The 27,841-nt window shown below is 44.0% G+C and overlaps 1 protein-coding gene and 1 long non-coding RNA gene across 3 annotated transcripts; one reads left to right on the top strand and one right to left on the bottom strand.

The window, feature by feature from the left end:
• Positions 1–27,841, top strand: KLF9 (KLF transcription factor 9). Its single transcript, XM_004454745.5, has 2 exons — positions 1–4,008; positions 24,446–27,841. The coding sequence occupies exons 1-2, from the start codon at positions 3,504–3,506 to the stop codon at positions 24,673–24,675; spliced, it is 735 nt and encodes a 244-aa protein (XP_004454802.1). The 5' UTR covers positions 1–3,503; the 3' UTR covers positions 24,676–27,841.
• LOC131279432 (uncharacterized) lies at positions 13,348–16,721 on the bottom strand. Of its 2 annotated transcripts, XR_009186775.2 has the most exons (3): positions 16,308–16,719; positions 15,368–15,587; positions 13,348–14,257 (listed from the first exon to the last, which is right to left on the bottom strand). It is a non-coding gene; the product is annotated as an uncharacterized lncRNA (long non-coding RNA). The 2 variants fall into 2 exon arrangements; XR_009186776.1 differs by having other exon boundaries at positions 13,348–15,587; positions 16,308–16,721.

Raw genomic sequence — 27,841 nt, forward strand, 5'->3', positions numbered from 1 at the left:
AAAAAAAGACCTCATATTTTTTCTGATGTAAAATATATCTTACTGGTAGTTTATTCACTTTAATTAAACTGATTCATATTAATTTGAGGTAATTTATTTTGCCAACATTTTAACTGGGAGAACCACATGCTGGCAAAATAGCATAAACTGGTTTTAATCAGAAAACTGTTACAGTACACATCCCAAAACAGCAATGCAACCCTGTTTGGAACATACAAGAAAAATCCTGATATAAGAATTATTATCTGTGATGTGTTATTTTATATATATTTGTTTTTAACATATAAACCCATTCAGGGCAGACTTTTAAAAATTTCTGTACTCCCCCATGCCTAGCTCACTGCCAAGAACATAAATATCTGGAGAATGAATAAGTAGAAAAGGGGACAAAGGGGAGAACAATCCATAATCCTAGAATTTCTGGTTTGAAACGTATGCAAGTGAATCAAGTGAAGCAGTACTTATGCTTGTAAACGTGTAAGAAAATCCTTCTGGATGGAATCTTAGTTTACTGTTATTACCTTTCTCCTATCATTCTGAACTGAATGAGTCAGAAGAGTTCAGGATTCAGGTCCAGTCCCAACAAGGGAATTAAAGAGAAGAGGGCAAGAAGTACTGGAGGCTAAAGTTTGTATTAAAAAAAAAAACAAAAAAAAACAGGGTGACTGATTTATGAAATTCCTGGATTACAATTTTCAAGGGAGATAGACTTTTCTTCTTCTCTGCAACAACCCAGTGTTAACTCTGGGGCTACTTGAAGGTGCCCAGGTGGATGGAATGTGTTTCATTGCTGCAATGCCAGTTAAAATGCAACTCTCAGAAGCCATACAGGCCATGATCCTAGAGACCCAGGAGAGATCCTGCTGGCATTAGACTGGTCCTGATGGTAGTTGTGCTGGGCCTTAAAGAGGTTTCAAGCTAGGGTGCATTGTTCTGAGTGGTAATAATCCTCAGAGACAGAATTTGTCCCAGAAAAATCACAAAGTAGGCAAACTCCCCTGAGCTTCAGCAGATTCTTTTCTAAAATTAAGGGGGTTGGAATACAAGCTAGGGTTGCACCCTTACAGGGTGGTTGTGAGGGTTTATGCAGGGTACTTGGCACAGGGCCTGGCACAGAGTGAGCCCTCCATAAAAGAAAGCAGGGATAATGATGATGACAGTGATAGTGAGGATGATAATATTCCTGGTTGACAAGCATCCCCTTTCTACAACTTCCTTCCTCCATGAAGTCACCTACTAAAATATCTTCCCTGTACCATTTCAAAAGCAAAGTCAAAATAAACTACCCTAGCGTCCAAACTGGGCAGGTTAATTTGGGACCTTTCCCTTAGAGACATCCCCAAATCTCAGGAAATTAAGGTTAACCGACAGTAGGGTCACTGTTGGACCTCACCGGATCTACATCACATAGAAGCAGGTACTTCCTTACTTTTCCAGTTAAGAAAGTAAAGGTACTTTTAATCAACTGTGCTGACACTATGCCTCCTGCAAGAGCCATGGAGCCCTAGATTCTTTCATTTGCTATCAAGATGGAAAACAACCTCATTGTTGTGTCAGAGGAAGAGGCAAACTTAGTTCATTAGACTCTAAGACCCACATCAACAGTTGATCAAGTAATGCCACAATATTCAAGAGCTAAGGATCACTGCCTGGTTCTAGATGATAAAAATCTGTTTAGCATAGCTAATATCTCACAAAACCAAATGACTCAATTGTTGTAAAGCACAAAGAGCTAGAAATCAGGAGACTTAATAATTTAAGTTGAGTAAGGTAGACAAGTCACCTCTGTGCCTTAGTCCCCACATTTGTGAAGGGAGGGAAAAGCCCTTAACAACTATGCAGTAGTCTGTGAAAAGAAAATTAGTCGAATGAGTTTTAAAGAGTTAGACAACTGAGGGTTTTTGTCTCCTTTTACTTGAAGGTGGGTTACCACAGCTTCAAAACAAAAATAAAATAATTTTAATTAAAAGAAATTGAACCAGGGAAGTAGAAGTATCAAGAGGTATCACCAAAATAAAAATGGGGTTTCACTGTAATAATAGTTAGATAGTTGAAAGACGATGCTTTAAAACAGAACTTTTATCAGCATTCCTTTTTCAGATGAATTGGTCATAGTATAATCTATTAGATGGAAGGATTTTTAGGAGTCCGAAAAGTACACTGCAGCCATAAACTTAAGTAGAAAAAAACCCAAAAACAAACATGATGCTTTCTCATTTATGTTTATTCTTGGACGCCTTGGCCTGGCATATTTAGAGTTTCTTTTTCCTTTCATTATAGATGCACACTACATTTATTCATCACTCCTACCCCCCCAAACGCACCTCAAGTTTACTACCTGCATCACAAAATGCAAGGATGTGTCCAGTTTCACTACAGCACTTCGCGTTTACAAGTGTTGAGCGCCAGCTTTTGGAACGCCCTTCTGATTGGCTGAGCCAATGTCAGTGACATCAACCAACTTACTTTTGATTGGAAGACTGGTTGCTGGGTCTGTAGCGTTTGCAGGAAGTCACTTAACTATTTGCGAGCCGGAAAACCCAAGCTGAAGTTCTCTTTTGTCAGAGGGACCGGCGCAACTGAGTTGGGAAGGTGTGTCGCAAGGCTCCGCCAACTGGAATGTGAGCCTGTCGACCTGGCCGGGCTACGGGAGAGAGCTGTCCTCACGAAGGGAGGCTTCTCCTTTCCGGCCTCCCAGCTATTACCCTTTTAAATGTCAGCGTTCGGGGCTGTAGGGGTAGCACGAGGCATCGAAACGGAACAGTCGGATTGGCCGCACGCCTCAGTTCTAGACGCACCTCTCCACCGAAAGGCGGTTCTGACTGGCAGGGGGAGAAAGTAAACAGAGTTGAATCACCCTCCCCACTGGCCAATTGGAGGGGGGTTGGATTGTGACGTGATGGGATTCTGCGAAATTGTTACTGAGCAAGAGAATGCCGGAACGGTGCGGACCGGCAGGAGCGGGGGCTCAGAAGCCGTCTATGGACTGGGGGCAAAGTGTCTCGTAGACCTGGCGTTTTGTCCGGCCCTTCCCACCCGCGTCTGGGTGGTCGGATGAATGTATTGGGGCTTCGGCTGGACTGAGAGGCGGCCGAGGGCGTGTGCCTCCCGTGCAGTTTCTTCTCCCAACGCCTCGGGGGCGTTTTCAGTCGAATAAACTTGCGGCCGCCACGTGTGGCATCTTTCCAAGGGAGCCGGCTCCGAGGGGCCGGCGCGCCCGTCTGGGGGATCCCGCCCGGCGCGGGGCAGGGGCGGCGGCGAGAGCCGGCAGCGCGGCGGAGCCCGGGGCCGTGGATGCTGCGTGCGGAGGCGCTGCCGGTTACGTAAAGATGAGGGGCTGAGGTCGCCTCGGCGCTCCTGCGAGTCGGAAGCGCCCCGCGCCCCCGCCCCCTTGGCCGCCGCGCCGCGCCGCGCTCGTCGTCCGAGGCTAGGGCAGGGCGAGCCGAACCTCCGCAGCCACAGCGAAGTTTGGCCGCTCCGCCCGGGCTGCTGTTGCCCGCACCATGTCCGCGGCCGCCTACATGGACTTCGTGGCTGCCCAGTGTCTGGTTTCCATTTCGAACCGCGCTGCGGTGCCGGAGCATGGGAGCGCTCCGGACGCCGAGCGGCTGCGACTACCTGAGTGCGAGGTGACCAAGGAGCACGGTGACCCGGGGGACACCTGGAAGGATTACTGCACGCTGGTCACCATCGCCAAGAGCTTGTTGGACCTGAACAAGTACCGACCCATCCAGACCCCCTCGGTGTGCAGCGACAGTCTAGAGAGTCCGGATGAGGATATAGGATCCGACAGCGACGTGACCACCGAATCTGGGTCGAGTCCTTCCCACAGCCCCGAGGAGAGACAGGATCCTGGCAGCGCGCCCAGCCCGCTTTCCCTCCTCCACCCTGGAGTGGCTGCGAAGGGGAAACACGCCTCCGAAAAGAGGCACAAGTGCCCCTACAGTGGCTGTGGGAAAGTCTATGGAAAATCCTCCCATCTCAAAGCCCATTACAGAGTGCATACAGGTTAGCGGCGTCTCCCTTTCCCACCGAGCTCTGGGGTTAACCTTTGGCCGGGTAGCGTTCCTGGGCGTTAAGGACACCACACTCGGCCTAAAGGGCGCAAACATTGGGGATAAGAAGCTATTTAAGTCTTTAAATGGTTTAACCGTGTATCTGCAGAAAGCTCACTCGCATCCTAATTATACCAAGCCTCCAGAAGCAGCGGAGAGCATTGAAGTGGCGGGCAGAGTGCTGGGTGCCAGCCCCTGTGCGTGGCTTCGCGGGGAGTGGTGCCCGCCCCTCCCCTGCCCCGCCCCGCCCCCAGGACTCCCTCACCCGGCGATTGTGGGGCCATCCCACCTGGGAAGACGTTTGCGGCGGGGAAGTCAAATGGCGTCTATTTTATTTCATCTCCTTGTGGGCTTGTAGCGAGGTGGCCGAAACCTGGTGGGGAAGCAGCACCACTTACATAGAGCCTTTTAGGGATGACTAAGTATTCACTTAGCTGAATGCGTGCTACTTTTTCAGAGCTTGCCAAGGTGGTTTTAAATTTGGCCAAGGGTCCCCAGAGAGTTCAGTTTAAAATAACACTGCTTCAGGCAGCAGAGGAGTTTGATCAGGTAGTGGTGTTGGGTTATCTTCACCCACCGACTAGTTAGCCTTCCGAAGGGGCGCGATTTCAGAGCTGATTTTATTTTATTTTTTCTTGTGTGATTTAGGTCGCACCCTCCACCTTTGAGTAGAGCAGTTAGCGCGGAGGTGTGGTCCGTGCCGGAGGTCAAGGCTGGGTAAGGAATGTGGTGACATTCTGGATGCGAGCAGAACAGGCGATCCCAGCGACAGCAAAGAGCGGGGCTGGACAGATGAATGTGGCTAGAAAGACATCTGCAGTTTAAAATGGGCTTTGGGGATGTACAGGGAGGGACCTTGGTCAGCCAGTTCTCTTGGTTCAGTTCAACGTAATCAGGAAAAGTTGGAAAGCCTTCATACTTGGACATGCCATATCATCATCTTTAGAAAGGTTCTTTTACAACGGCTGTTCTGATAAGGTGGAAAAGGGCTTGGTTATTTCATAACTGCTTTTTTCCCTCCTGTTAACATCATGTTGAAGAGGTAGTTGTTGGAGTTATTGGGAAAGTATAGTCGTTTTAGGGTGTAATGGTTTGATAAAAAAGGCTATCTCATATTTTTATTTCCTTTGGAAGGCCTTTCTTGAAGGTGTCTGCTGGCACAAGAATAAAGCTGGTTGTCCTCGGTGGTGAATGCAAAATCAGACTGTTTGGGGTTGTCATCTCAGTTGCCAGAAAACAGCACATTTCCAAGTTTGTATCTCTAGGGATGTTGAAAGACTTGTGCTTGAGCTGAGGGATGTGACCTTTCACGTGATTCTCCTGGGTGAAGCAGGGGTACATTAGCCCCAGGGTGTTACTCACCAACAGCTGTTGGGCGGGCCTGGCTGTGTCAGCCATATTCCCGGAGTTCAGTTGTTCATATCGACACCCACTGCCACCTTGAGCAAAGGCACTTTCTCCTCTAGGGAGCTGCCCAGTCGTGCAGTTGGCAAAGCCTGCAGGGCCTCCGTGTGAGCCTCCCACGTCCGTCCAACTCCGGAAAAGGATTTTCCAGCCTCCTGGGCCATTCGGCTGAGTGATTTTCTCAGGCATTTATAGAAATGGCTGCTTGTGCGTGCATGCGTGTTGCTCTTTAATTCTCCATAAGGCAAGTAGGCTCAGCTGTTTCAGGAGAATCCTTTACACAGTCAAGAGTGGAAACAGAAATGAAATGTTAATCTCACTTTAAATGCTACAGTCAGTGTTTTGAAACTAGCGATATGGTGGTGGTGGATGCAGTTGTCATTTATGTTTTGGGACTCTCTAATCCTAGAACAGTGGTGGGATAAAAACTTTGGCCCCTGTAAATATTGTCAAAAGTATAATCCTTTACAGGAAGTATGTTTTAAGGATAGTCTAAATAAGAGACTTGTAAGAAGTCTCATGCATTTGGAAATCTCACATGCAGCTTCAAGTTCAGTTCCCCCTGGGATAGGGTTAGGAGCACCGTGATTATAGTTTTGCTGGTATTAAATCCAGAAGGTGCACAGAGATAGTGTTTGGAATGTCTGCGTCCTGTGAAGATTTCGGAGCTGAAACCCCAGCCCCGCCCCCTTGCTCAGTGCTGCCCAACAAGAATTCCACCTGCTCCTTGCTGCCTTCCTGGGGGAGCCTTCTACAGCTGCCACTTCTACAGAACTAGATGTGGCTTTAGAGGCTGATTCATTTAAACAAATTTCATTTAATGCAACACAGCTACTTCTACGGTGTCCTGAGAGAAAAGACACCTTTGAGGCAGGTTGAGTTGGGATCTGATTTGCCTCGTTATGTGACCTTAAGCAAGTGACTTAAATTCAGACGTCTGTTGAATTTGCTTTCCAAATTTGTTTGACTTGACCAACACAGGGTTTATAAAAATTTAATTCATTACCATTATCTAAAAATCAGGGTTTGGGGCACAAATCCAGATTTCTGGCTTCTCTGGAAAAATCGAAAGATCTGGCAATACTGGGCCTGAATTTTGACCTAACAACAATTGACCTGAACTGAGCCTTCTTTCTGCGGGGCAGAATCCCTCATTTTATTTATGTCATCACTGGTAGCACTCAAGTTTGCAACCTCTACTTTTTTGAGCCATAGTTTGTATCTAGGGGTACTATCACTGAACACATAGACTGGTATACAAAGACAACATATATAAAACACCTAATAGGATTCTACACACAACAGGCCCTCAATGTTGGCTCTTGTCATTTTGAGTAAGATACAGGGTGCTCAAACTCAGGAAACAAAGAATAAACTTATTTTTAATCAGTATGTTAGTTTACACTGTCAAATAATATGCTCAGTTTGGTTTTCTTCAAACGCCAGGTATCTTTTTTAAGTGGAGTACTTCTAAATTTTAAGCAGGGGTCATTTGTTAATCTGGGGAAAAGTGCAACAAATTCACTCTTTTCCTTGTTTCCAGACTTTTTATGCACTTTATAGTATATTCACTGTACTTTTGCAGATGAACTTCACCTAAAACATATTAAGCATGTGATTTGGAAATTAACATCAAGTCCATCATGGTTACTCACTGTGGGACCCCCTCATAGAGTATATGCATGTTGGGGGAGGGAGGTGTATCCTTTAGGTAAGAGAACCACCACCATCTAATACTAGTCCAAAAGTCACCACAACAGTCTGCTCTAAAGTCAGGCTGCGTTGCTGTACAGATGATAGAAAGCTTAGGCTCTTTTGCCAGGCCATTTGCAATTTTGCTCCCTTTTGAGGGGTTTAAGTCAGCTGTCCTCCAGTGGTGACAGTGGGTTAGGTGATAACAATGGTTACTGGATTCTGAAATTTATAAAGCCTTAAATCCCAACCATCATACCCCAGTTCCATAGAAAAAAATGTAAATCCAACAGTTTTTAATTGGGGGAAGGAAGTTCATATAAAACAAGGAGAGAGAAGAACTACAAAAACCCCAAAAGTGTCTGCGTCTGTTTCTCCTTTACCTGTCTGAACATTTCCCTGGGATATTTAGAATACCTGGCAGAAGGAACCTGGGTAGCTTCTGAAGTGGAAGTTGTCTTCCACTAAGGGATACAGTCTGTCCAGGAATGTCGGTCACAGGCCAACGCTAACTCAGGTGAGGATGTTCTTTCCTCGTTAAACTTTTGCTTATACAGGTGCCAAGCCTAGTCTGTGCCTCTTACACTCTACTCCCTCACTCCTCCATTCCCTTAATGACTGCAAAAAGCCTTGGAGTTAGCTCTTTGGCTAAGGAGGGTCTAGTGCCATCAGAAATGTGACTGCAGAGAGACCCACCTCCATTGGCCAAGAGATGGGGTTCAGGAGAGCAGCTCCTTTGGCGCAGGTCCAGACTAAGGGCCTTAGTTCAGAAGTGGCCTTTGGGCAGACTGTTAGCAGCCTCTTCCCAGTTCTTACTGCTCTCTTATCTTTCTGGGCAGAAGGGAAGCCTTGTGCCTTGATCCTTGAGGACATTCTCTACCCCATTAATTTTTCTAGAGGGCTCCCCAGAGTGAAGGGGATTATTTTATAACTTGACATGCTTCACCTTATATATGTTTGCAACTAAGCTTGAGTGGGAATTGAGCAGGTAATTGCTTCTCTGCCTTTTTCATGATCTCTACCCTAAAGAGCCCTTTTAGACTTTTTTTTCATAATTGCCCTCTCCCGTGACGTATTGATACCCACATATGTACTACATATCTTATATGCTGTGTAGAGTTTGCATAGTTATGCCTGTTTGGAGATCGAAAACCATTGTAACAGCTAAGATTTCTTTCACCTGCCAAGAATCAAGTTTTGCCGCCTTGGGAATGTTATCACGCCTCCTCATCCCCTCCCCGCTCCCCTCTGAGAAAGTCTAGGCACAGTCTCAGATATCCTGTTTGGAGAAAGTAATTTACATTGGAGAAGAGACCAAAGGGCTGCCGATGGTTTCTAGGTGTAGAGGAAATTGGTTTTCTAAGAGCTGCAAGCATTGCCTATAGGGTATGCTTGTGGGTTTCAGACAGTAGGCTCTAAAATTCCCTTGAGTCCAAGGAAAGACGGCCCAGGCAGGCTGTTCCAGCCCCAGCTCACTGCTAGAAAGCAGGTCCTGGGGATGGAGGCCTGTGGAGAAACCACACAGGTCTTCCTTTCTAGTCTGGCAGGTAGGGAGGACCAGTTGCTGGCCCCACCCCCACCCCCAGCCTTCTCTGTATTCCTGTCCTAGCAAAGACAGGGTAGGCTTGCCTTAGAGAAGCTTCTGCCGCTGGCACGATTACTGTTTCACAACAGAAAACAAAAGTGGAGTAAAATTACAGAGTAAAAACATTGTTTTCCCTTGGTTTTCTTCTCAAATCTGTAGGTGGTGAGGAAAGAGAAGGATGCTGGACTGGGGGAGGGGTGTGCAGGCTAAATAATGTGCCGTTTTGATTGTAACACCCCGTTACAAAGCTGTAACCTGAGGGAAATGAACATACGGGTCAGATTTTACATTCCTGTGTCCACTGCTTACGCTCATCGTAAGAACTAGTAATTCTGCCACGTCTGTGGGAAATTCCCAGATTGAACTTCCCAGGGAGAAACATCATATGACATATTGGGAAAGTGGCTTACAATGGTCTTCCTTAATAAGTTCATTGAGAAGAAAAGTGGGCGGATTATTTCCCAGTATTCACTCTTCCCAGAGCCCCTAAAACACCCTGAGAAACCCTAGTTGGAGCTTGCTTTCTAGCCCATCAGTTTGATTTCTGAAATCCTTACGAACATAAACATTTTTTATTTTTATTTTGTAGTGTTAAATCTTGACTTCCAAATCTGCGCCCCCCCCCCACCCACGCCCCTTGACTCTTCTCAGGCTTGGAGGGAAAGCTTGCAGCATTCCAGCCCTCCCCTGCTAGAGTCCTCCCCCACCTACGACCCTCCCACCTTTGCCTAATGTTTTCTCCGGCAAGCCCAGCGCCCACTGAAGAGCGTAAATTAGTGCCTAGTAATTGGTACAAAGGCACTTTCTGTTTCTATGCAACACACGAAAAAAGGAGGGGCAAAAGGAAGGGGAAAAACCACAGATGGTTAAAAAGGGAAAGAAATGGGATCCTCTGCAGTGGTCTTGGAGCAATCTTGGCTCTTGTGCTGCCCCGCTTTTTGTTGAGAAGTTAGTCACAGGCCCTGGCCTACCTCACAGCACTGGGTGGCAGTGAAAGAATAGAACTGGGAGGTTGGGAGTGACCTTGGGAGGTCACCACATCCATCATTTTGTCTGGAAAAATGTGCATCCCCCCACCCCTGTCAGAGAGATGGGTATCGTTCCGTTTAAACGTTTTCGGGGACTTGGAGGGTTGAGAGGCAGGCTCTCCGCCAGGACTTTGGGCAGATCGTGTAAGCTGAGCCTCAGTTTCCTCAGCTTGCAGCGAGATTACTAGGTACTGTGAAGGATTGTGGACAAGATGAAATCATGTGCTAAGCCTTCATGCTGGGCCCTCGCAAAGTATTTCATTTCTAATTCTTTCCTTTTGAATTTTTTCCCCGGCCTCCAGAGGACTTCAATCTCTGGTAGCAATTTTTCTTTTTTACCTTGGCCCAAAATGCTGCCTAGAATTAACCAGTAAAAGGGCAGAGGTGGGGCCAGCCTCTGCCTACCTTTAGCCTTTATTATGGAAGGGCGGGTCTCCTGGATAGCCCCAGGCAGAGCTCTTGGGAGGTTTCCTACTCCTTCTTTCCTGGGCCGCTCCTTAAACTTTTAGTGCTTTTTAAAAATTTATTTATTTATTTTTACACACACACACACACACACACACACACACACACACATCCTCACCCCCACAGTGGCTTGCTTACTGTCTGCTCTCTGTGTCCATTCGCCACGCATTCTTTCTGTATCTGCTGGTTTCCCTTTGTTGAGTCATCTTGCACAGCTTTCCACAGGCGCAGGCGGTCAGCTCTCCGTGGGCACCGGCAAGCTTGCCTTCACAAGGAGGCCCTGGGATGCGAACCCAGGGCTTCCCATATGGTAGACGGGAGCCCAACTGATTGAGCCACAGCTGCTTCCCCTTTAATGCTTTTTTGATGCATGAAGGCCTGGATTTTTTTGATGCATGAAGGCCAGGAGAGGACATTGGCCTTATCAGGGCCTCAAGCATTCTCTGCATACTGTAGGACAGGACTAACATTATTATTTACAGAGAATGCATTCCCCACTAAGGGAGTGAGGTGCATTCATTTTTCATAACTCAGGTCTTCTAAGGCATTCCTTTCCATTTGGGCTAACTGCTGTGTAGATGACAGTGTACCTGCAGGCCTCCATTTTAACTTCAGTTTATATGAGGCATATTAAACTTGGAAGTTTTCAGAAGACAATCGAAAATCTGGATCCTAAATCTTAAGGTTCTAGAGCTGCAAGAACTAGTTACCTCACCTTCTAAGCCCAGGCATGAGGCCTTTGAGTTCTTTTTTTTTTTTAATAAAATTGAGACCCATCACAAATTTGAACAGTAGAATGGAATTTATCATTGATTGACCAAATTGAGCCCTTTAAATAGATTAGTGACTTTAAATAAATTAAAATAAAGACATGGAAGCCTGAGTCACACAAACCTAATGGCAAGGACTGTAAAGCAGGCAGTAGTGTTTTATACTAAACTGAGTGTGAGCAGCCTCTGTCATTGGGGAAGTGAATACCTCCCAGAGGACCTCATTTGAACCAAAATGGGAACTAGTGGGGCAAGCAATGAGCAAAAGCACAGGAACTCTGCCTGAGAATTACGGACATTTTAAAACTGGAAGGAATCTTACAGATCATCTTTTGTTCAAAGAGAGTGAAAGGAAGAAAAAAATGGTTTTCACCATTTCTCCCGGGAAGTCAGCTTCAAGAGGGAGAGGCAATCAAGAAAGAATAAGGTCCCACCCACTGATGGACCCAGGAAGGAGATCAGTCCACTCTTAGGTACCTGAGTGAGCAAGGTGCCTCCAATAGAGGCCTTTGCAGGGAGGGAGTATAGTGGAGTGTTATGCACCAGCTTTAGGGCCCTTCAGACCTGGGTTTGAATCCCACCTCTATCACTCTCTAATTCTGAGGATGTAGGCAATACTTAAACTCTCTGAGCCTCCGGTGAGTTTTCTCATCTGTAAAATGGAGCTCAGTAATTATACTCAGGGAGTTATTCTGAGGCTTAATTCAGTTGAGGTATTTAATACATTTAGCAATATCCCCATACACTGACTACTATTATAATTAAAGTAAATAATTTGATTGTGCTGCCTGGAAGACCTTGGGATTCCTAGAATTTTTGTTTAGAATTCCAGATTAATACAACAGTGGGTGTCTCATTCATTTAAATAATTTTTTATTATTCATTTAAAAAATAGTGACTCTTACAATGTAAAGGACTGTGCTAGATGCTGATAGCAGGTACTGTGAGTTTTGTGAATAATAATGATGATGACAACATCAAACATTTATTATATGCCAGGTTCAGAGTAAGTGGTATACACACATGGTTACATTTAATTTCACAGCAATCTTTTGAGATAGAAAGGAACTGTAACTTTCCCTATCGGAGGACTCAGACCTGGAGTTAGTTAACCTAGTCCAAGGTTACACTGGAATTTTCCATTATGTTTCCAGGTGCTTGAAACTGTGTTGAATGGTTGACCTGGACTCCTTGGGTTGTTCTAACTCTGGCTTGTGGTTGGTTTTCATGAACCTTAATTAGGAGTGTCTGCAGAAAGCTCTGACCGTACTTACCCGGTAATTTCCCTAGTTTATTCAGAAGCTGCTTCTTTACAATTGAAAGAGACCCCTGTTCTGTATCAGCAGAATCCCAAGGTGGACTGGCTTAAGAAAAAATGGAATTTTATAGGTTCAAGTTACAAACATATCTACAGGTAACTCTAGTTTCCGGTATCTCTGGATACAGGTACTTAGTGGCCCCAGGAATCCGCACTTCTCCGTGGCTCTACTCTGCCGACTTCTGCTTTGGCTGCACTCATGGGTAGGCTTGTTCTGGGTGGTGATAAGATGGCTGCCAGCAGTTCCAGACGCACATCCTGCCAATTCAGCAAGCCCAGTGGAAAGACAGTTCCCCCTTCCTAATGATTCCAGTAAAAGTGCCAGGCTTAAAGCTCCGTGACTATGCTTGACTCATGTGCCCATCCCTGAAATCAGTCACTAAAGCATGACCGGGCCACATCCAACCCCTCGGGCTGGGGATGCCAGGTCAGCCCCCCTGGAATTACATGGACTCAGTGGGGAAGAGGTGATGTCCAAAAGGAAATTCAGGGTGTGCTATTTATTAGTCAAAAGAGAGACTGGATGCCAGGCAGGCAAAACCAATAGCTATTTATTTATCGGCCCAGTTAGAACTACAAACAGGATTTTCCGAGAGCAGAGTTTGACAAAATGAGAGACAAAACAGTATGACATTTTTTTCCTCCTCTTTGAAGGGAAAGAGATCTGAACTATCTCTGGTATTCAACCTGAAAGATAAGGCCATCAGTGCATGTACAAAAAGGTCTTTGTGGAAAATAGATTATTGCAACATACATTAGGCTTACGGCCCTGGGCGCTCCTCAGTGGCTGCTCTAGAAACCAATACCAAAAGCCTGGTGTGGAACAAATGTTAGCGGCAGCAGTGTGATCAGCAGTGCCATTCACTTGGTCTTCATTTCCGTAGTCTGTCCTTTTTTTTTTTTAAAGATTTATTTATTTAGTTCTCTCCCTCCACCCCCCCACCCACCCCAGTTGTCCGTTCTCTGTGTCTATTTGCTGCGTGTTCTTCTTTGTCTGTTTCTGTTGTTGTCAGCGGCACAGGAATCCGTGTTTCTTTTTTTGTTGCGTCATCTTGTTGTGTCAGCTCTCCGTGTGTGCAGAGCCATTTCTGGGCAGGCTGAACTTTCTTTCGTGCTGGGTGGCTCTCCTTACGGGGCACACTCCTTGTACGTGGGGGACACCCCTGTGTGGCAGGGCACTCCTTGCGCGCATCAGCACTGCACATGGCCAGCTCCACACGGGTCAAGGAGGCCCGGGGTTTGAACAGCGGCCCTCCCATGTGGTAGATGGACGCCCTAACTACTGGGCCAAGTCCACTTCCCCAGTAGTCTGTCCATTTTAATGCCGAGAGAAATTGTGTTTATATGAACATTTGTTACCTTAGGGGCTAATATATAAAGGCGTAGAATGCACAAATATGAGCTGTTTCTGTAGTGGTTCCTCTTGGGATTCAGAAGTCTATTCATTGTGCATAATCCCAACAAAAACACAAATGTCTTGGTTAAGAGGCAAAAGTTTATAAAATTTAAGAATAACTTCAAAAACACACATAACAATGATTCAAATCCCTCCACTACCATAATTCAAACTGTATTTTTGTACCATTGCAGTTTTTAATGAAAATAAGCTGACTGACAACCAAACAGCTCACTTTTCCTCTTTTTTCATACCCATGGCCAGCCACAAAATGTTTGTCCAGTGACCATTATCCCCCTGAAGCCGGGGGTTCCCAGCGTAAAAGAGCACGGGCTATTTCCCACCATCCTGAGTCATTTCTTCTCAACGTCCTGCTTGCTCCCAAATTTCGAAACCTTGCCCAGGAATGGCTGCCCGAGGAAATCTTCATTCCTGCTCTGAGAACTAAGGGGAGTCTGTGGGTCTGTTTCATAAAGGTTGAGGTTCTTCATGGCCTTTGATGGTGAATGCCAGGCCCTCTGAATTAGTGGCTCATTTTCTATCCCTAGACACAGAGAAATTATGCTTGAAAGACTGTTTGAGGATAACTCATGTGGTGTGTGTGAGTCAGATTGCTGGTCCTAGCAGCCTAACTTTGGTACCAACAGTGTGCAGAGGGTGAACCAGAGGGAAAATGCTAGAAACACATGCCGGGGCAGCATCACCAGTCAGTATGAATCATTGCAGGTCCCACAACCAAGCTGACAGGTGAAGTAGGCATTGCTATGACTCGGGCATCAGTCTCATCTCTGTTTTTACTTTAAAAAATATATATATATTCTTGTGTTTTTCCTTTTTTAAAAAGATTTGTTTATTTATTTATTTTCCCACCTTCCGCTCCTCCCACCGTGCTGTTTTTGCTGTCTGGGTTTTCTTCTCATTTTCTCTCCTCTAGGATTCACCAGGATTCGATCCTGGAGACCTCTGATGGGGAGAGAGGTTCCCTGTCAACTGCACCACCTCAGTTCCTTGTTTCTGCTGTGCTTCACCTTGACTCTCCCCTTGTCTCTCTTTCTGATGCCTCATCATCTTGCTGCGTGACTCACTTGTATAAGGCACTGACTCACCACACGGGCACTCGTGCAGGCACTAGCTCACCATGCCATGCTTTCTCTTTTTCTTTTTCACCCAGAGGCCCCAGGGATCGAACTCAGGTCCTCCCATATGGTAAGTGGAAGCCCTATCACTTGAACCATATCCGCTTCCCTGTTTTTCCTTTTTTGCCCTCTCTCTTTTCTGAGCCAGAAGCTTCAACTCTGGATAGTAGTTACCCTTAGACTGGAAGCTGTGGATGCTACGTGTAATTTTATTCATTTACTTGCTCAAATGGAGTGATTACCCCTCTGTTTGCTAAAGATGCCAAAAGTCTCATTGGCTCTCATAAAGCAACTGTGCATTGGTTAAGAATTTCACAGTCACAGACATCGGCTGTGCAAAGAGGTTAACTGTCCAATACCAAAATCTACTGAGCTCTCAAGTCCTCTATTTCTGCTCTTGGTGGAAAACTTTTAGCTTGGCAATTTACCCTTTGGGTAAATTCGCAAAATCAGTGTTCTCTCTCTTTCCCTTCCTTTCTCCTGAGAGTGATCCATTATTTGATGGGCAAGGGGCTCACTTCTGGGCTTGGCATGAGGGGAGCGCCATCAGCTTTGCGTGCCGTCCCTTGACCTCAGTGGTCTCCTCTGGGCTGGAATGCATCTGCTTGGGTGTCCGTCTTCAGGTGCTGGCATCCTCTGCTGAAGGGGGGGTTCCTTGTACTCTGTGACTTGGTCTTCCCATGGCTTTTTCCAGCTGCCTGGTTATGGGTTCAGGAAGGCACAGCCCTTCTCTCTACTCTGTATCAGGAAGAGTGGGAGTCTGAGGCTGCAAGCCCTGCACAGAGACCTCTCTCTCCACCTTGGCTATCCAACTCCTCAGGTGCCAGGGCCTGTGTGGGACTTCCCAGCAGATAAGGCTCAAGGCATGCCCTGGAGAACCCGAGCCACAGTGGCCACTCCTCTGGGACTTGCCAAGCTGTCTCCAAAGGAAAGAGCGCTGGGAGACCTTTAAGGCTAAACTCTAAAACTCCAATTGCTCTTTTCCGCAGCTCTGATCTTGGTGGGAAGCCCTGGCAAATCAAAAGAGTTGCAGATTGTATCATTAGGTCTGCTTTACATTTTTAAAATTCTATTTTGAATCTCAAAGTTCAGCAGCAATTTATTTGTTCTAGACTGTTGCCCTCCCCTGAAGCAATGTATTTGGAAAGAAAGGCCAGGGAGTAAGAGAATTGGAAAAACACACAGTGAAAGGTTTTCCCTGCATTTAGTTAGGCCGTGGCCTTTTTGCACATCTAATCTTGTTTTATGCATTAAGCTGAAGGAGGGATTAGAAAATCAGCCCTAACCCCATCGTACCCTGTGACCTTGGGCAAATCATCCCTCTGAGTGCACTTCAGCTGGGACTTCACAGGTTTGAGTGAGATGATCGTCAAAACCACCAAAAATGCAGATTCAAAGTTTTGCCATTGAACATTATTTCCCGTTCCGTGTTCAGTACCTACTAGCTTATTTACGTACCTCTCCCACAAATAGCAGCACGGGGGCAATGTAGCCTGGGACGGAGAAAGAACACGGACCTGGCTTCAGACAATCTGGCTGAACCTCGGCCCTCCAGGGACTAGCTGTGCAGTTGCAGGGCGGCTCTTTCACCTCGTGGACCTTCGGAGGTTCGCTGAGATCTCGTCCAGCTCTAAATTCGGTGACTACGAGTTAAGTGTTGCCTTTTATCGAACCACACCAAGAGGCAGACCTTCACTGTGGTAAAAAATATTTGTGTTAAGGTTTGCGTTTTACCTTGCTGAGACATCAAGAGGTATCTCCTGCTGGGTTGAGAGCCTAAAGAGTCAAGAATCTGTTGGTCTCATCGTTAGTTCTGAGGTCCCAGCACAGATGAGTTGAGGTTGGGGACATGTAAGCACTGTTCCCACAGGCTTGTTCCTAAACGCTGTCGTGCTTCGGGGAGGAAGTGCTGCGTCACAGATGTTCCAGACACACACACCCACTTCCCATTTCAGATCCTAAACTATGGGACGAGCTGCTTTCCACAGATAAGCCCTGGGACCAAGAAGTAAAATCTCACATCCAAGTCCTGTAGTGACTCTGTTATGTCAACAGACAAAATAAAAAGGGAAGGACTCAGTGACAGTGGTAATGGGATGGCATGGCATTCAGGCAGGATTATTCTTTCAAAGCCCACCAAGCATTTTTGTTCTTTCATCTACACGTATGGTAATATTTCTGGCAAACAGGAGGCATTTTGTGTCTTGATTTTTGAACCTAGTATTAATGGTGCAGGAAAGTATAGAATTCTCTGCACCCTGGGATGGCTGCACACACAGTCCCATCACACACAAGCCCTCCCCCCAATCAGGTGGTTGTGGCTCTGTACTGGTGGGTTCTAGAGTAAAAGCAACTCCTCATGTTTTGTACTTCCCAGTCCATGTTGTCTCCCCAGTGGGAATGAGACTGGATGTTAACGGACAATGGGCCTGGGGTCGGGACAGATCCGTGCAGCCCTGTGCCCTACCGCCTCGGCCAAGAGGAGCGCTTCAGCCGACTGGGCCTTGCCCCCTTCACAGCGCTCACTTCCCCTCTGCTTCCTAACAAGGACACTCCTTGGTTGGGCACACCCAGCGTTACTGTTTGCGCAATTCAGCATCTGAAGGAAGATTCATATCTGTTCTTGCCAGGGCCATTTTCCTTTCACAGAAGGCAACAGTGGGAGAGAAGGAGGCGGAGCAGAAATGAGAACAACGTAGTATGTTGGGGAAGTTCACCTTCAACAGTTTGCCTGAGAAAGAAACAGAATGACTCTTCTCCTTCCTTTGGTCTTGGACACCTAGAATGTCCCAGTAGTTTCTCAATTGAAACTAAGCCCCACACTGTGAAATAGATTCTTGACCAGTACCTTTGTGGAAAAGGTTAAACTCAGGTATACTCTTCGTTTTCCTTACTTTTAGTAACCTTTAAAAAAAAACCCACCTTCTTGTTATTAAAAGAGAAATTTGTACTTCTTGTAAAAAATCAGAAAATACAGGGGGAAAAAAATCACAGCAAACGTCTTTCCACTTCGTTATATAACAATCAAATACATTTTTACCAGGTGCATATTATTCCACTGTATGGATGTACTATAATTTAGTTCTTTATTATTGGGCACTTAAGTTGTTACCCATTATTAGTCTTGTAAACAATGCTAGGGTCACAATATACTTTTGTAGTCCTATCTGATTCTTTAAAAAATAATAAGCCCTAGAAGAATATATTGCCAGATTGTCCCACCAGTGCAGGACAAGGCCTATTCCCCATGCCTCCACCAGTCATAGGTGGAACAGACTTTGTAACATTTTCACCAGCCTACTAGATATTTCATTGAGGTTTTCCTTGGCATGTTTACATTACTTGTGAGATTGAATATATTTTCATATATTTAATTATTGCTCATTAATATTTCTTCTCTTATTTGCTTATTTGCCTCTCTGTCTTTTATTAAATTGGGCTGCTTATTTTGATTGCAAGTTTGTGGGTGGTTTTTTTTTTGTTTTTTGTTTTACAGATTTTAACCTTTTGTCATATGCTACAATGTCTTTTATTAGTTCATCGTTTTGGTTTTTAATTTTTTAACGTATATTTTTGCCTTGCAGAAGTTTAACATTTTTATATATTCAAAACTACCCACATTGAAGGATTCTGCCTTTGGTTCCCTGTTTAGAAAATTCCCTCTCCACTCTAAGAGTCTAAAAATATTCATCTATATTTTTCTTTTACAATCTTTATGAGTTTTTTTAAATATATATTTACATGTGTAGCCCATTTAGAATTTAAGAGAAAGATATAAGGTAGGGATCTAGATTATTCTTTAACCAGATGTCTATGCCATTTATTGACTAGAACATCTTTTTCCTCACTGGTTATAAATATCCCCTTTTGTCATATACTAAAGCCCCATAGCATCTTGGGCTTACTTTCAGTCTTGATCTGGTTTCTCCTGTACTAGTATCTTACTATTGTAATTATTGTAGTTTTAATCATACAATTCAATGCTTACTATTATTCTTTTGCACAGTTTCCTTGGCAAGTTGAGCATGTTTATTCTTCCAGATGAACTGTAGAATAATTTGCCAAGTTTAAGGAAAAAAATTCCTTTGAGGTGTGTTAATTTTAAAAATTAATTTGTATAGAATTGCAATTTTTACACTACTGAGCCTTACCATCCAGGAATATGAGAAACCTTCCACTTACTCATTTTCTTTTACATCGTTAAATTATAGCTTCTTCACAAAGATCCTGAACTTTTATGGTTAGGTTTTTCCTGATGGTTATGATTAGCATATAAGAAATCCATTGTGTGTGTGTGTGTGTGTGTGTTTGTGTGTTATTTTATTTAACACCTATATGACGGCACCTTTGATTTATATTAATTTTTCAGTTATTGTTTTCCAAATAGATGGTTGTATCAACTGCAAAAAATTCTTATTTCACCTCCTCCTTCCCATCATTTACTTCCTATTTTGTTAACTAATTGCACTCAGCATTTCTTGAGCAATGTTAAACAACTATATGATGATAGAGGTGGGAATGCAGGAATGTTACCTTTATTTTACTATTGAACTTACTGATGAGAGGTTTCAGAGCTATGTCTTTATCCTGTGTGGGAATTATTCTTCTATTTTCTTAAAAACGTATTAGGGATGGATGTTGAGTCTTAGCAAGTATAAATTTGTCTCTTATCAATTCAAAATTGTGTGTGTGTGAGAGCCTACTAAAATGGGCAATAATATCAATGTGATTTTCTAATATCAAATTATCCTTTTATTTATATATTGATGGGATCCTAGTTGCCTTTTTGCAATCAAAAGACACTGTATTTTTCTTAAGTAGAAGCCTTGATTTTGTACATCTGCAAGAAGCCGTGATTCTTAATTAGCACTTTTCCTATTCTGTTCTGAAAAGGCAGCCTAGTTCCCTTAGATTTGTTTTCACCAGAACCATTTCCTTTTGCTAGAAGCAATGGAGATTTAGGTTTTGTTTTTTTTAACCTTCTGCCTCAACAAAGATTAGACCTGGTGGGAAGGAGGTCTAAGAGCCTAGGGCCCACTGATGCAGGCCAGGGTCTGAAAAACACGTGGAGAAGAGCAGGGTTTATCCCATGAGCAAACCCCAGGCTTGCCCTCGTGCAGACAACTCACCCAGCATTCATTTCAGGACTTTACCAAGAAGAGTGAGCTTCCCTTGGCATGATCAGCCAGTCACCAGGTCAAGTAAAGGCTCCCTCTTAGCGGCAGCGGGGGTGTTACTTGTGCTTACTGAGGGCAGGTACATAGTCTGCAGGCGCTACTTTGCTTCTCTTGAACCCTTGGAGGCTTCCGGACAGTCTCTGCAAAGAAAGTCTTATGCATTTGGTGCTGTGTTCGGTAGCAGCCTTTTTGATCAAGTTTTATGTTATACTCTTGAGCTGAGTCTGTCAGCCAGAGGTGCTTAGTTTGTTGCTGAAAGAGGAGAGGAGTGGTATATAAATAATGAGAACTCAGAGAAACTTGTGCTGTTAACAGCTGTGCTCCAGTAAAGTAGAGTTTATTGTGTCACTGCCTCTGGGTGTGTTTTCCTGAGAAGGCCAGAAATAAAACACTGGTACATGTGTTTTCTTTTTTTCCCAGGAGGATGGTAACTCTCTCATTAATACTAAAGGCAAGTTTAAAGATTCCTTAATTGATAGTTGCTTTGCCATATGATTTATTTGGTATGAAGAGTGTTGCCCGTTCTCTTTTGGAGCTTTAGCACTGAGCTGAAAAGAAAGGCCTGGCCTGGTCTCCTGCGGGCTATGGGAAATAGGGCGAGTCACAGCCTCGGCTCTCTGGCCTCTATTTTCCTCCTCTGCAAATCATCTTATGCCCCATTTGGCCTTTACATTCTGTTTCTCTTCCTATATGATTTCGCATTCTGGCCCCATTGCCCCATTCCATACTTTCTTATATGCAAAACATGTTTCCATTTCTAGATGGTACTTTATTATGTGTCTGTCATTAACATGATGAAATGTATTCCATAGGAGGTTGTATGCAAAGTCTCTCCATTTCAAAGTTGGAGAGATGGACGATTTCAAAGGGCTGCAAACTGTAGATCCACGAGCAGAAGCTAGTCTGCACACACACTTGTTTGGCCAGCATAGTGTTTTATAAAGTGTCAAATTTGCATACCCTGAAGTACCACGAATGCCTCCAGTTTGCCACAGATTCCACCACTACCTATGACCATATACCCGGCCACTTCACCCCTTTTTATTACCTGTCTGGCTCCTGAGGACACATGAATTTACAAGCTCTGGTGTACACCAAGGTGAAGTTCAGATTTTCTCAGAGTTCAGCTAGCTTTCATGTAATTTTCATGTTCATGAAACTCTATTCCGTTTTCGATTTTTCCCAACCATTTAGTAAAAAAGCAATGGTAGGAATAGTAGAAACCATTCTTAGCTCATGGACCTTACAAAAACAGGTGGCAGGAGGCAGTGGGCCAGATTTGGCCTATGGGCCCAAGTTTACTAACCAGATGTAGATCATTGAACAAAAGTGCCTAATGCTTTTCTAAAGGATCCCAAAGAATCAAGATGATTCCGCGGCTTTTACACTAGCAGCTCGTGTCCGAGCACCTCTTTTTTTAAGTTCTTGGAAATTTGTAAATCTGAATTATACGAATTACCTGAATCTTAACAAAGCTACTGTTAGTGCTGATTTGCTGTCTTCTTTCTGTGAAAGGCCTCAGGGTTAAGGAGGCGAGGTCATTGGCAACATCTGGATTAGAAGCAATGCCAACAATCACAGAATGACCACTATGAGGGTGGTCAAGAGTGTGTGGCCATAAATGAAATTGAAAGTTAATTCAGTAGGGGTGGCTCCTGGTTGCATTTGAAATATATGGAGATCATAAGCATAAATGCTCAGCTGCACATACAGCTGATTGAGGCTTCATGACAGTTTTCCACTGACTAGCACTTCTGTGGAGCCATCTTCCTAAAACAGAGGGAATGCCAGATTTATTTTCCAGTCCTGGCACACAGCAAAGTGGTCTCCTGATCTCTTTTTCCCACAGTAGACACAGATGCACTCAAATAAATTGACCACCTCCTCTTGTGACTCACTTGAAAGAAACAAGTACATGTGCCAATGAGTAAGCCAAACCATATAACTGCTCCTCCAAGAAAACCTGTCCTAACAAGCACTAAGAAACTGAGCTTTTCTTTTTCATGCATGTCAGTAAAAGTACATCAGTCGAACAGTGGAGAGAGCGCTCCAAAAAGGAAAGGTCAAAGGTATTTTTTTTTTAATTAATGACTTATCACTGTATAAATTCCATACGTATTTAGAAGAACGTTTCCTCCATAGGCACTCCATTGAGTAGGAGAAGACTTGGCTGCCATCTATTTTTGGAATGGTCCAGAAGTCTTCCCCAGTAATCTGGTAACTTCTAAGCAGGTTTTAGTCAATATGAGTGGACCTGGAGGATTAACTAACTCAGTCTAAGTGTTTTAAGTTTAGGCATTTGCTTAGTAGCATGCATAGTACAAAAACCATACGTGGCATTGCCCTTAGCCTTGTTGAGTTGTGACAACCTGTGTCTCACCCTTTGCTCAAAAGAACTGAATAAAAATGTCGTTTGATCCAATAGTTGCAAAAAATGTAGTTTTCAACTCTTATGTCACTGTTGAGTTTTTTTGAGGCATAAAGTTTGAAGCTTTTTTTTTTTTGGCCTCCCTGCAGTAGACTTTTAATATCTCCATATGTCATTAACCTTAGCTCTCATCCACCTTGAGTCAGGTTCAGTTTGTTATTGCTCTTTGCTGCTGTAGCCTTTCAGCCCAGAGCTCAGTGATGGTTTATAAATAGACTTGCATATAGCAAATCAGCTGCTACAGATTAGTCTTGCCCATGTTGGGTTTCCTACAAGAACAAGAAGGTTGTACAGGGCGTTATGATCATTTCTTTGGAAGAGCTTTTTGTTGTTATTTCTACATCTCTTTGGCACAGGATAGGAGAATCTGAGGATTAAAGAATGAATAATTTTTGGATGACTCATATGTACCACACTGGACAGCTACCCAGCCTCTGCAAGTCTCCGGGCTCCAGGGAGGTGGGACAGGGATGAGAAAATATTCACTCCTCACACCTACCAAAGGAGCATCTGGAGAGTTCGATGGAAAGGAGGAGTCCGTGTGCCCCGTGTTTAGGAGCCATAGCTTTTGGCTGTGCTTGGAAAGGTGTGAGGAATAGGCAGGAAGGCTCTGGGAGTAGAGGTGGCAGGCACTCAAACGAGGAGAAAGCAAGACTACACTCATCTTTAAAAGCACATTCTGCCTTTCTGCATGGGTATGCCCTCCCCAGATGTGGGGTGCAGGCTCACAGTGCTGGTGCTGACCTGATCGTGCTGGGACACAAAGACAATAGAGTGAATCCAAGGAAGGCAATCAGAATAAGGGGCATTTGGAGATAGTGCCAAGTCCTCATGACCCACAAAAGGCCAGACAGCTGAGTCGCCAAGAACATGGGTCCAGGAGCCTGGTGGATGGGGTCAGTTCATGGCTTCACCACTTGTAGCTGTGTGACCCTGAGCAAGTCATTATCAAGTCCCCCAACCCTCTGTTTCCTCATCTGCAAAATGAGCCCACCTCATGGGGTATCCTATGAGAATTCAACAAGATAATGCAAGTTATCATTTTATAATAATGTGATGATTTTATGAGAAATGTGGCAGAGACTTGGATTGGTTGGTCTGGAGAAGATTAGAGAAAAAGACATAATAGCTGTCTTCAGGTATTTAAAGGATTAATATGTGGCAGAGAGAACCAGCTCATGTCTAGTGTTAAGACAGCGTGACTTAAAATCTGGACTTCACAGCAAGGCTTATTTCACATTGTTAAGAGTGTTTGTGACAGAGATGCTCGAGAACAAACCAGGCTGCCTTGTCGGGTCCAGGGCTCCCCATCCTTATGCTCAGACAGGCTGGGTGGCTACAGCCCTCAGCAGCTCAAGTGAAAACCTGCTCTGTGTGCCCAGCTGGCAGAAACGGGGGCCTCAGCTCTCCTCATTCCTGAGATGTCAGCAACTTTAGCAAAGGCAGTTTTTGTTTGTTTTTGCTTTTATTTTTATTGCGGTAATATAAATACAACATAAAATCTCCCACTCTTAACAAGCGTACAATTCAGTGGCATTAATTTACATTAACAAAACAATGTTGTGCTGCGTCCCCCACCATCCATTACCCAAACTTTATCCTCACCTCAGGTCCTCGGCTCCAGTTAAGCACCGACTCCCCCCCCCTCCCCCTGCCCCTGGGAACCTCTAACCTACTTTCTGTCTCTATGAATTCGACTCTTCTGGTTATTTCATCCAGGGGCTAAGTTTTTTGACTGCTCTGCGAGAACTCATGAAACCAACAACCACTTAGAATCAAACCAGAAAAATAAATAAATAACAGCCGAGGAGGGATCCATCGGGTGCAAAATAGCAAGCTCGTTTGCTTAGAGAAGATTATTCTCAGCAAATGTCCTCGGAGGCATGGGCCTGTCTTTTGAGTCATAGCGGGATTGGTGGTGAAGTGCAGCCGCGGGGCTTTTCCTGTGAGCACCCTCTAAACCGTACCCTGCCTTGATTCCCTTCTCTTAGGTGAACGGCCCTTTCCCTGCACGTGGCCAGACTGCCTTAAAAAGTTCTCGCGCTCGGACGAGCTGACCCGCCACTACAGGACCCACACCGGGGAGAAGCAGTTCCGCTGCCCGCTGTGCGAGAAGCGCTTCATGCGGAGCGACCACCTCACCAAGCACGCGCGGCGCCACACCGAGTTCCACCCCAGCATGATCAAGCGGTCGAAAAAGGCGCTGGCCAACCCCTTGTGAGGTGCTGCCCACGGAGGTCAAGGAGGGATGGACCCCGCAAAGACAAAACGACTCCCAGGAAACAGCCAGACACGTGGAATCTAAGCCCCGGAGGAGGCGCCCTTACAGCACAGGAAGTTACTGCTCTTTGGTCAAAATTCTGATTTTCCTCTCCCTGCCTTGTTTTTAAAAGCACATTGTAGCCTAAGATCAAAGTCAACACTTGGTCCCCTTGCAGAGGCAACTCTCCAATCCGGGGTCTCTGACTGTTGGAGGGAAGGCAAATGCTTTTCTTTTTTTTTCTTCCCCTTTTTATTTTCCGGGGGTGGGCAGGGAGTGGGGGGAGGGGGTCAAGGCCAAGGCTGGGTAGAATTTTAACGATTCAACACTGGTGTACATATGTCTGACTGGGTGAGTTGACCTGTGGTCTCACACAGTGATTCTGGGCCCTTTATGCTTGCTGTTTCTGGGAACTTTTTTCTTACCTATTGATGTAATGACGAGTGTGCTTCAGTTTCCTTAGCAAAAACCACTCTCTTGAATCACCTTAACTTTTGAGATGAAAATGCCATAGCACAGCTGTCTTTATGCAAGCAAGAGCACATCTACTCCAGCATGATCTGTCATCTAAAGACATGAAAACAAAGTTACTTATAGTCAATGGGTATGCAGAGTCTGAATTTATACTAATCAAGACAAACCTTTGAAAGGTTACACTAAGTACAGAACTTTTAAAACTTGCTTTGTATGAATTGTACTTTTTGAACATAAGCTGCACTTTTATTTTCTAATGCAGAGGATGAATAAGTTAAATACATGCTTTAAGGATAAAAGCAGACATTCTGTTTGGCCACCACGTTATAATCTGCTTATTTTATAGTATACACGTTTCCCTAAGAAATCGTGGCAGAGATGTGAGGGCAGAATACATGTAGCAGATCCTGAAGGAGAAGGAGGGTAGTGTTTTTTAAAAAAGAGAACAATTTTAACTCTATTAACTTTTCCAAATTTTCCTATCCTTTAGTTAACATCATCTTACTGTGTAGTAATGCCACTAGGGGACAGGGTTTTTACTCCTTTGGGTTTTATTTGAATGGGTGCAGAATAGGAATGAGCTCTGGAAACAGCTTTTTTTTTCCTTTTTAAGGAAAAGTTTGTTGGTCTCCTTCCCATGTTCCTACAAAACTCCCACTAACAGGTGCAAGAGTTTTATGTAAAGGGAAAAGGGAGCCGAAATATAAAAAAGAAAACTATATCCCTATAAATAGTGAATGCCAGTGGAAAATACCCCAGTGATTTCAGAGGAGGCTCTGCATAATAGTCCCTTTTGGAGAATGTAGGGAAATGGAATATGTACAAATGGAAAACACGTGACCGTGTTTCTTACATCAGAGGCTCACCACTATTCTATCTTGTATCTAGGTGTCTACAATGGCCTGAACCACTGCATCCATAAAACGCCATTTACCTGAAAACTTAATTTTGGCCCTTGTGCGGCCAGAAAAATGAACTGAGTTTTCAGAGTTAAGAAGAAACCTCAAGTGAGGGGAGTCAGCAGTGATCATGGGGGAAATGTTTACATTTTTTTCCTTCAGAAATAATGCTGTCTGACAGTTTTATCTGCTATTTAAAACAGGGAGCTATGGTGCACTCTACTTTATACATGTGCTATAAAATGTGTCATGTAAATTTAGGGTACCCACCTACAAGTGAACTCATTATTTCACCTGACAAATGCTCGTTTCCAGTTCAGAAGCAGTGTGGGCTCATGGAGCAGGCACGGGCGCAGGTCCCAGCTGACTCTCCAACTTCCAATACAACAGCCATCACTAGCACGGTATTTTTTTTTGGAAACCAATGTAGTTGTATAGAACCAATGTGGTTCTATAAAGAGGACTGCTTTTAACATTAGGGACTGGGAGCAGTCCATGGGATAAAAAGGAAAGTGTTTTCTCACGGGAAAACATGTCAGGAAAATAAAGAACACTTTCTACCTCTGTTTCAGATTTTTGAAACGCTTATTTTAAACCAAATTTTAATTTCTGTGTCCAAAATAAGTTTTAAGGACATCTGTTCTTCCATATGAGATAGGTGAGCTGCCTATTTCTTACTGAACTCATGGGATGATTCTGCTTAGGAGAACCCTGCACTCTGCCTTTAATGAGAGTGAGTTTGGGGTTGCCTAGCAACTCAGTAGCTTGGAAAAACTCATCTTTCCCTCACAGAAACGAAGAAACACAAAGTCAGTGAAAGACAATCTTTATAGTTTCAGGAGTAAACCTATAAGTGGCTTTTGTTGAGCACTTAGATGGATATAAATGCAGCAACTTGTTTAAAAAAAAAATGCACAATTTACTTCCCAAAAAAAGTTGCTACCTGCCTTTTCAAGTCATTGAAAAACACACATTTGATATTCTCTTATATGTCACAGTAACATAATGTATAAACTCAAGGCTTTTTATTCTTTGTGATAAATCCTGTTTTAAAATGTCACAAAACAGGAACCAGCATTCTAATTAGATTTACTATATCAAGATATGGTTCAAATAGGACTACTAGAGTTCATTGAACACTAAAACTATGACGCAATTACTTTTTATATTAAAAAGACATGGATTTAACTTATAAAAATCCAAGTGCAGGATAGTAATTTTTGTTTACTTTTTTAACCAAACTGAATTTTTGAAAGACTATTGCAGGTGTTTAAAAGGAAGAAAAATTGTTTTATCTAATACTGTAAGTAATTGTCATATTCTGGAAAATTTAATAGTTTTAGAGTTAAGATAACTCCTCTCCTTGACTAGGGAAGAAGAAAGCCCTTCACCATTGTGGACTGATGCTCCGGCTTTAAGGTCTAGCTATACATCATGCTTCTTTTGAGAATTATATTTGGTAGTTATAATTACAGAAATCGATTAGTTGTCAGTTTGCCGATAGATTTAGCATAGTACTCATCACTCGGGGTAGATTGACATGTTCTTTCACAACAGATGAATGATCTGTAACACTGTAAGATACTGACCTTTACAACTGTTTAATCAGTTTTATTTTTGTACAGTATTAGTGACCTAAGTTATTTTGCTGTCCTGTTTTTGTAAATCAAATGAAATTATAAAAGAGGATTCTGACAGTAGGTATTTTGTACATATGTATATATGTTGTCCAAATAAAAATAATAAATGATAAA

The sequence above is a fragment of the Dasypus novemcinctus genome, chromosome 8 (assembly GCF_030445035.2).
Source record: "Dasypus novemcinctus isolate mDasNov1 chromosome 8, mDasNov1.1.hap2, whole genome shotgun sequence".
Lineage (NCBI taxonomy): Eukaryota > Metazoa > Chordata > Mammalia > Cingulata > Dasypodidae > Dasypus > Dasypus novemcinctus.

What these genes read in the sequence shown, in the direction of transcription:
- KLF9 (XM_004454745.5), top strand. Translation starts at nt 3,504, where the DNA reads ATGTCCGCGGCCGCCTACATGGACTTCGTGGCTGCCCAGTGTCTGGTT. An exon ending in CCATTACAGAGTGCATACAG is followed by an intron (nt 4,009 to 24,445) that starts GTTAGCGGCGTC and finishes CCCTTCTCTTAG; the next exon opens with GTGAACGGCCCTTTCCCTGC.